The sequence below is a fragment of the Pundamilia nyererei genome, unplaced genomic scaffold (genome assembly GCF_000239375.1).
Source record: "Pundamilia nyererei isolate P.nyererei 1_Seehausen unplaced genomic scaffold, PunNye1.0 scaffold00047, whole genome shotgun sequence".
In the NCBI taxonomy this organism is placed as follows: domain Eukaryota; kingdom Metazoa; phylum Chordata; class Actinopteri; order Cichliformes; family Cichlidae; genus Pundamilia; species Pundamilia nyererei.
Window position 1 is genome coordinate 894,318 of NW_005187448.1, and position 9,665 is coordinate 903,982.

General features: G+C 43.3%; 2 protein-coding genes across 5 annotated transcripts in view; both read right to left on the reverse strand.

The window, feature by feature from the left end:
• The window catches only part of uba1 (ubiquitin-like modifier activating enzyme 1), a 16,736-nt gene extending 12,442 nt beyond the window's left edge, over positions 1-4,294 (reverse strand). Inside the window, exons 1-4 of one of the 2 annotated variants that reach the window (XM_005732487.2) lie at positions 4,057-4,294; positions 870-986; positions 732-790; positions 458-626 (exon numbers count right to left, since the gene is read on the reverse strand). In XM_005732487.2, the coding sequence (XP_005732544.1) occupies positions 458-626; positions 732-790; positions 870-986 (345 nt within the window). In that variant the 5' untranslated portion in view covers positions 4,057-4,294. Of the gene's footprint in view, positions 1-457; positions 627-731; positions 791-869; positions 987-2,452; positions 2,704-4,056 lie in introns of those variants that run through there. The other variant, XM_005732488.2, reaches the window with a different exon arrangement.
• A 409-nt stretch (positions 4,295-4,703) lies between these two features.
• Positions 4,704-9,665, reverse strand: part of camkvl (CaM kinase-like vesicle-associated, like) — a 51,708-nt gene continuing 46,746 nt past the window's right edge. For 2 of the 3 annotated variants that reach the window (XM_005732490.1, XM_005732489.2), the window contains exons 8-12: positions 9,302-9,438; positions 8,968-9,046; positions 8,803-8,890; positions 8,503-8,511; positions 4,704-7,274 (exon numbers count right to left, since the gene is read on the reverse strand). In XM_005732490.1, coding sequence (XP_005732547.1) covers positions 5,796-7,274; positions 8,503-8,511; positions 8,803-8,890; positions 8,968-9,046; positions 9,302-9,438 — 1,792 coding nt within the window. In that variant the 3' untranslated portion in view covers positions 4,704-5,795. The remainder of the gene's footprint in view (positions 7,275-8,502; positions 8,512-8,802; positions 8,891-8,967; positions 9,047-9,301; positions 9,439-9,665) is intronic. The other variant, XM_005732491.2, reaches the window with a different exon arrangement.

Genomic DNA, 9,665 nt, shown 5'->3' on the forward strand with positions numbered 1-9,665 from the left:
AATGGATTGTAGATGCTTGGGCTAACATGTCTGCTGGCACTGTTGTTCGAGCTTTCGCAAAAGCCGGCATCGTTTCCGAGGAGCCGCACGGCACAGAAAGTGACTCTGACAGTGAAGAAAGTGAACCTGCCATGTTTGATGGAGATTTAGCGCAGCTGTTCAGACACAGAGGATGAGGACTTCCATCAAACCATAATGCTATGGTTCCATTAATAAAAAATGTGAGTACCAAACTCAGTTTTGCTCCCGCTTTATTTTTAAACACGCATACTTGTGTGATTATACGCCCTATAATCAGGTGCGCCTTATGTGTGTGTTAAATGCAGTAATGGCACACATAACTGAGACTGCGCCTTTTAGTACGGTGCGTCTTATGGTCGTGAAAATACGGTAACTTAATCGGGAAAAATAAACTACTGCAAAAATTTTAAATTTAAATATCTGTGCTTTCACACACCTGGGAAGAGAGGTCTCTCCATTCTGCAACTCCTTCGTCATGTATAGTGACACTTCTAACTCCTCCCAGGATCACGTTCTTGGCAATCTCAACTCCAAGGCCTCTCATACCAGAGATGAGGACATTGGAGTTCTGCATGCGCTTCATAGCTTCATGGCCCAGCACGTAACTAAATAATGACATAAAGAACCATTGGCATCATTATGCATTGGTAGATGTCAAGCCCAATAACCATGAAGTCCAACATCACAAAAAGGAAAAAAAAGAAGCTTACAGCTGTCTTGAGTACAGGCCTTCATCGATCTCAGCATCATTGCCATTCTTAGCCATGCCCTGGGAAAACAACACGAAGTGCAATCAGTTTACGTTACAAGTTCTACTCACTCTATAGAGTAGATGTGTTTGCACTCACGTTGGCAGGTGTGTGGGACAGATCAGTTCTGACAGAGTTAGAGGAGGAGCAGTGGGATCCCGTCTTCGTCTCTGTTCCTGACAAGCGACGCTTCTTGGACAGCGGCGAGCTGGACATCTGTGCATTAACCACCATCATAAATTAAGTTGTCATTCAAGCACACGAATGTTACCAGTTAACAACTGCCCTATAACATTTTGGTAGTTTGCAATAAATCTAGAATAAAAGAAAGACATTTTACATCATTAAGAAAAAAAAGAAAGACAGCACACTGTCAACAAGCCTGGGTTTCCTGAATGTTCTCAGAAGCCAACTGATTCCAATTCATAGAAACTTCAGTAATTTTATAATTCGTTGCTATGGTTCCATTATAATAAATACCTAAACTAAAGGCTAACCAGTCCCCCTCATTTTGAAGAGAGGATTTTTAGCCTAGAGAGCAGCTGGGCTGGCTTCAGGCCAAACACAAATCTGCTAGAAAACGAACTGAGGCTGGGAAGAGACATGAATAGCATTACGGTTCTTTCATACACACAGAAAGCACAGGTTTGTTTAGATACTTCTATTGTTTTTTCCTGGTATTTATCGACACCCAACATGTTTCAAGGAAAAGAGCTGAATCATTAAAAGTTCACTGCGGTAAACTGAGCAATACCACACAATGGCTGGCAGGTGCGGACACAAGGACCACACTGTGCTGCAACTAAGTTGTAGATGGCGACGTTACAAGAAAGCTCTAAACGGCAACATTTAATAGCAATGCATTTAGATTTCTGATTAACGCAGTAGTCGCGATAAACCTCTGCACTCGGAGGGCCGCAGCGTTTCTCAAATACAATCTGGGTGCACAAAAAAAAAAGAAAAAAAAAAAAAAAGGTCGGGCACAATTTCCGCATCCAATGCGGCGCCAACTTCCGTGCATTTCCCAAGGCACACGTATCAGTTTATAACCCTCTCTACGACTTTAAATTATGACGAGGCCTGGGCAAATTTTCATACGACTGCAACCAGCCTAAAATAGCCTTCATATCACCGTTAACTGAACGGTCGCGCTTGTCAAAACCGAAAATGAAGGCGTCCGGCATGATACAGCAAAGCCGCCCGGCTGTTACTGTAGTTTGCCAATCCTACTAGAAAACGTTAGCGGGTAGCAGTCGATTTAAAGATCTCAACGTGTGGAAAAATATTAATTAACTGTCAGACAACAGCACCAATAGAAAACTAAGTAGGTTCCGAGCAACTAATCGGTTAAGTGATTTGGCAAGTGGACAGAGTCTAAACATTAATAACTTAGAGGGAAGAAAACACCAGCTTGTCAGCTTATCCATTAGCAGCTCGGCCTAGGCCCGCATTACCCTCAGTGCGGAACACAATTTTACAAGCTAGCAGCTGTGGCTACACTCCAACCGACCTCGCACTGGAGAGCAGCGGATTTGACAGTAGTCTACCACAGCGCCTATGTGGATATGGGTAAATGTCTAGGCATCTAACAAAAAGACAATTTAACTTTGTCACTTAACATAAACACCGCGAATACAAGCCAAGCCACTACACTCGTGCTCCATTGATTTCCCTTTCCTTACCAATAATCCTTCTCGGTCCCTTCCCAATGCGAACCCGCTCCTCTCCTGCTGTGTGTAGCTGTCAGTAAAAACGCTGATTGTATATTCGACGATTTGTACAGAGAAAAGAAACGCGATGCGGGATTGGGGTGGTCTGCACTATATTGTCGAGTCACTATGTCGTTGTGCCGATAGTCTATGTAATTGCGCTGCTGGCTTTGCGACTGCAGACAGGAACAAAACCAAAATGGCAGATGGGGAGAAAGGGGCGGAGGAGCTGTGACGCAGGGGCTGAAATATTCAACAGGAAAGGGTGGCTGCAAGCACGCTGCTCATCCAGGTCCTCGGCTCATTGGCTCTTCAAGCCCAAGCTAAAGCGCGTTGATCCCGCCCTCGCTACGAGAGGATGCATGCCAAATATCTTACTGTACAATGAACAGTAGGATCTCCAATAATCTAATGAAAAAACCCAACACTTAATGAGAAAAATAATTGCGGGTATGTCTGAGACCATTGCATGAAAGGATTCTCCCTTAACGGAGCTGAATGTAACTCATCAGTAACAACACCTTTGTTTCAGAGGCAGATTAGCAAGGACCAGTCATCTTCATGTGAACTCCATAAACAAAGCTGAACACCAAACTTGCAACAATGCACCATCAGAAAGAACACATTTCACAGTTAAACGCCATTAGATATACTCTCACTGGAGCACAATTTGCTACATTCCACTTAACACACCGATTGTTTTGACTATTTTATGAATTCAGCAATTATCACTACTCAAGTCGGATAGTGCACGATCCTTATTAGCTAGTGATGCTGAGCGTCTGGGCGTTTTAGTCACACTGAGGTTAGGGGTGAGCATTCCTTGCAGAAGAGTATTGGGGGAGGGGGTGCCTAGTAAATGACAAAGGCCCAGGAAAAAAAAAAGAGTGGGCCGCATATACTCGGGTACACATGTCGAGGTGATCCCCTATTTTCATCTTCCAACTAGAAAATGTTTTGAACTGAAGCATACGAATATCAATGATGTCCGAATAATAGGCTGCCTAACTTGACAAGCTAAACACAGACTAGCCAGTGTTAGGTTACTGTGATAACGCCGATAAACGTGCTATCGAAACGGGAACCCTACATATACAAACGGATATACGAGGAAAAAAAAAATAGTGCCAGCATGTACGCTCGTGATGCCAGTTAGCTCGTGTCTGTCTTTCAACGTAGTATCCATCAAATGTTTGAAGCAACTAGCCTTCTAGATACCATTAACGTTATTTATCGCCTAACATTAATTAAAACAGCAACCCCGTGCACATAAAAATGTACAAATGCTAATTTGCCGTTAACAGTTACGTGTCAGTGTCTTGTTAGCTACCGTTAGCGGAGCAAGGAGCTTAAATGGTTCGCTCAGCCGCCTGCAACTAATATTAACGACTATCGATAACGCACATCAAAAGACTGCGTAGTTGTTAGCTTGTGTGCGGCTAGCTTTCGAGCTATCTAGCCACCCAGCGACTTTTTCCCCGTCTTGTGCCGCTATGTTAGCTAACTAGCTAACATTAGCAAACTAGCTGCGGCTAACATAACCAGGACGAGAGCTTACACAAGTGTGCAGAACTTACCACATCCGATATTTACTCGGCCTGATCTGGAGTATTAAAAATCGCCTTCTGCTTAAGCAAAGAAAAACAACAACCAAGGTGACAATTCAACACCGCCACTAACTGCAAAGTGAAAAGTGTGTCACGGTGGCGGGCTCTGTGTGAGTTTTTTCCGCTGGACGGCTGCCTGTCCGGCTGTTCCCAAACCGTTTCCCCTCACTCTATTTCAGTTGAAAGCAAAGCAAAGCAGCAACATGTGCACGTTACAGGCACAACCATCATTCTGGGTCTTGGGGTTAATTGAAAATGAATATGATTTGTTTGTGTCTGCTCTGTCTTTTAATTAATCGTTAACGCTCACACATCCCATCTAGAAGATAAAGCGTACTGAATATTACACTGCTTTGTGGTTTAGTTGTTTATTTAGAAACAAGAGTACTTTTTCCACCCCCGTACCCTTACAAGCATGGACTAAACCGAAGTTCACGCAGTGCCTTATGGGACTTGTAGGCACATAGGATAACATAATAGAACGCCTGTCAGAAATCTGCCTTTTGGATAAATGTTGATTAAGCACGTAAAAAACAAAACAAAACTCGGCTGTAATTCTAAAATGTTTTTTTTGAAGAGTGATCAAATGATTTTAAACAACTCAATATATATGCATGTATTTACTGACTTACTTTTATTGAAAGACTTGCAAACAGTGCACATTTTACATAGGGACAGAATAGTGGAGATCTAGACTTGTTCAGGAGAAAAGCACAGAATCTGGTATTACATACACCCAATAGCAGAACAAAAGTCAGAACAGTTTTATGATGAAAAGGATGAAATAGGCAGGACTGTCCAGTTAACGGTACCAAATGAATGTGCTGACAAAACTGGAGCAAATGAAAACAAACTATCTGGAAATGTTTGGAGAAAAAAGGAGAGAAAATGTAAGTGTTACTGTGTTATTGCAAAGCCTTTATACAGTATATTTCCCCCAGCTCTCCGGCAGATGTGGAACAACTCATAAGTCTAAGTGACAGTTTAAGTTTAAATATACCGTTTAATAAAACAAATTATAATTTCCTGCAACCAGGGGAATGGCTTTATCAGATCAGTTTCACATATTTCTGTACAACTTTGTGACACCAACCATCACAACAGAATAACTAGCCACATAAATACATAGTAACTGAAAAAAAATCATGGGACAATCTGCTTTGAGCAAAAAGGAAAAAAAGTAAATGTCACTTTGGATATGAGGAAGTTCACACCATGGAAGAAAAATATGACTTAGGAACCTAGTTTGATTCTGTTTATTTACAGTTTTTAGGGGACAATACTTTATTTAGAGCTTTTCTTTCACTGTTAGTTGAGGATTTTGCCATTCTTATTTGTGCAGCTTCATAATTTGCAAATTTGTTGAGTGCTTGGATTTCCATATGAGGTGGTTGTGTGGTAAACATTTAGGCACACAATCTGGATTTAGCATAACCAACTTTTAAGATCTTGATCTGTGAAGCTGTCATACAGAGATATATTGTACTCTAATCCCTCTAGACTCCAGTGACGAAAGTGTTTGGAATGTCAGAGGGGGGTAGGGTCATCTGGTATATGCAGCCAAACCAAACAACAGTGTAATAACTTCTCTTTTTGAGCACAATTAGGCAGTCCTTCTGGGTGAGACAGTCATTAAATCCTTAAGTTTAACTATGAATACAGTGTTCCAGGTATTTTTGCCTTTGTGTATTGCATCATGCACACCTGCCTCATAGTCCCCTGCCTATCCCAGGTCTTGGTGACTGGCTGGAATGAGCAGGAGCCGCCTGTCCATCTCTGTCTTCCTGCTCTCCCAGCGCCTGGGGTGAGGCTTCTGTGGGTGGAGATGGTGGGGGATAGGCAGGAGGAGGGATGCTAATGTGAGGAAGAGATGGCAGCACAGGTCTGGGAGAGGTAGGAAGTGGTGGTGGGGTGCCGGTGGTTGCAGATGTGGACCGCTGTGAGGGGCGTGCACGAGAGGTGGCGGGAGAAGCGTGTGTGCTCCGAGCTCGAGGTTGCTCAGCAGGACAGTCACTGATTTGCTCTAGGAGCGATGGCATGTCTCCCTCGATCTTCTCCAGCACAGCAGCCATTTGCTTTTCTATCTGCTCGATCACACTGTCCATTTGCCAATCGCTTGAAGTCCCCCCACTGTGCGGTAGCCCAGTTCCATACCTCCCTACACCTCCTCCACTCGTATACAGGGAACTGTATGGACTCCCATAGCTCCCAGCCATCCCCATAGCCCCAACCTCTGGATTGTATGGTGTGGCATGACGGCCCAAGCTAGCAGAGCTTCCAACTGCATAGCAAGCCTGTCCCGGTGTAGCACCTGCTCTTGGTATACTAAACTCAGCGCTGTATCTATCTGTTCTTCTGGCATTCCTGTCCTGCCTATCTACTGGACTCTCATCGCCCCTGAGCCTAACTTCTAGTCCTCCATCCACCCCTGTACCTGGCCCCACTGCTGGAGTAACTGGCGCCACCACAGACTTTTCAGCCACCGCTTCAGGTACTTGTGTCTGACACCAACTTCCGTCAGTCTCATCCTTTTGCTCGCTTTGTGTGACTGGTCTCTTCAGCGGTGAGGCTGATGCAGCAGCGGACGCTGTGTGTGAAGGTGCATGAAGTGTTGCAGCCATTTTACGTTTGCTGCTGGGGTCGGGGGAGGACGATATGTGTTTTTTGTCAAGATTAATGCCCGAAGTGCTGTCTAATAGCTTTGAGGCCTCAGGGCTCACCGCAGGCGTCTGTTTGAATTCTGGGACAGCTTTATTTTGGCCCAAATTTGCAGCCATTTTCCTGGTTCCCTCACCTGCGCCTTTCTTTGCACCAACCTTGTCAGGCTGTTCCTGGGTACAGTTGGGGACTGCATTTGGTTGACAGAAAAGGTCCTCTACACCTGATGGCGAAGTTCCTACAGATGGGCCTATATGCATCTTTACCTCCTCTTGTTTTTCTCCAGCCTTAACTGTCTCTTTACTCTGGTCCATACCAGAGGGCATGCTCTCAATAGTAACTTCTAAAGACACACTACTTGATGTTACCCCACCATCACTCATCCCTTTCTCTCCCTCATCACTTGTTCCCTGCGAAGCACCCCCTTCACCATCCCCTGCCTCCTCACTGCCCTGAACCTCAGCAGAGCTATCAATCAATGCTTCTGAATTCTTCAGGCGTTGCATGAAGGTGGTGACACGGATTGCTTTCTGCGAAACAGACAGAAGTAGAAGGAAAACAAGAGAAGGATGGTTAGGATGTAAAGAATTAGATTTGCAGTACATTTCATTTTCGTTAAAATATACTTCCTCTTCCCCCCCTGCTAATAAAAAAATACTTTGATAACATAGTTATGGAAAAGCTTAAAAAATAAGCTTCAAGTACAAGCATTTGAGAAAAAAGCCTGTCAACACACCATGATTTGTGCAACTTCGTACTAAGAGCTGAGATATGATTTGTGTGACATGAAGGAAGATTAGTGCCGGTTGTTTACTTCCAGAAGGCTATGACATATTGTGCCCTGGTTTAAATCAATCTCAAGTCTCACCCTCCCCAAGAAACTCCTTGAGTGCTTGCTGACTGGAAAAAGTAATCAAGCAAATGTGTATAAATCCCCTTCTTATAAATGTTACACCGATCTGATTCCTTCTGCTCTACAAACACTGAAGGAGTCAGGGGGGAACGTGTGAGCTTAATAACTGCTAATAAACCAGGGAAACGAATTCCCTTGAATTCTCTGGAAGTGAAAAGCCACTAGGACACAAAAATGCTACTGAGAACAATATCTCTTAACTGAGATTTCTTTGTATTGCTTCAAAAATGATTTAAATGTAACAACAGTATGGGACAATGGGCCAGGATTCACGTAAGAGGAATGCCAGAGGGCCTTACAGTATAAATCACGGCAGTTCATAAGTTCACAGTGGCTAAGAACCCTTATGTCCTTTCCATTTGACCCTCTCCTTATCTACACTAATTTAAATACTACAAACGTAGTGAAGAAAAAAAAAACTTGCTTCTCTGCTGCTTATCTCACATTTATAGATCTGGATTCATAAACCAGTGCAGATGAGGAGAAGGAAAGGAGTAGAGCAGGCCACTTTGAACATCTGGGTGTAATCCAATGACAAAAGTGGGGCAGAGTGGATGGATCTCTTCTGGGACAGGCAGAGTGACAGTGGGCAGGAACAGAGCTTGGGAAGAGTTTCAACGGCCCCTGACATGATCAATACATCTCAAAGCTGACTTGGGTTTAACATTTAATATAACCTTTTTTCCAAACTGATTTTTATAGAGATAGCTTCTGATAAAAACCTCTTTTTAATTTAAAAGCATATTTGGCTATCAGAGAGACGCGTTATCGAGTCATTCTGGACTAAATGTGAGCTTCTCCCCATGCTCTGCCCTTCCACTGTCCTTCAGAATGAAAAACAATACCTTTAATTCCTGGGAACCACATGGAGAAAGAGAGAAGAGGATTGTTGCTGTTACTTAAGCTGTTAGGTTAGCATTGCCACCATTTTCCTTCTTTGTCTTCACCAGTCTCATCCCTGGATCGCCTTATCAGTTCCACCATGTCATTCACAGACTTTAAACATACCTCTGCTGAGTTGTGTTAGGAGCTAAAAGCACATTAACACCCTGGTCTTCACCTGGTTTCTCCTCCAATATGCCTCTGCTGCTATTATTTCCAACTTCATTTAATCTCACATTTACAGAGCAGGAGTGAATACATACCCGCCATTTGGCCTTTGCAAAGTTCTTTTCAAACTGGGCACACACGCCATCCTTCAGGTTCTTTTCTGATGCACCGTTCCCTGCAATCCTGAGACACAACATACAAGTAAATGTAGCTGTGTGCCAAGATTCCTGTTGCTATTGTCAGCATGTACACATGATTACCACTCATGGAAAAGCGCATCTTGCGCTGTGATTCTCAACATCTGGTCCACTTCCATCAGGCGACAGACAAGCTCCTTAGCTGAAAGAGCAATGAAAAGGCAAACGAGGCATCTTAAGAAATCATATATGCAGTCTTTAAAAAGCGAAAACGTTAAAACATTCTGTGCTGTTTTCAGTTTTGCTCTGCAAAATATTTCATGACCATGGCAATTTTGATAAAAAAGTGCCACAAAATGTTTTACCTACTGATGCTCTAAATGAAGTTTACTGATGAACTGTCGTATTAAGAAAGAAAGTGAAGTATCCACTGCCACCATGTGGTGGAGTAGTATACCTGCAGGTGAAATGTCATCCCAGTAAGGAGAATCAAACTCAAAATCCCCAGCAACAATCCGGCAGAAAATGATGCGATTATGCAGATCGGTGTTTTCTTCCTCGGTTTCATCGTAAAAGGGAGGGTTACCCGACAAGCTGCAACAAAACAAAAAACCAACCAAAAAAACACAGAAAGAGACAGAAGAAGTCAAATCAAATCAAATCAAATCAAATCACTTTTATTGTCACATCGCATGTGCAGGCACACTGGCACAGCACATGCGAGTGAAATTCTTGTGTGCGAGCCCCACAAGCAACAGAAATGTGCAAACACAACAACACAAACCAGCAAATACAAGAATGGCTACATCTGAAACTAATAA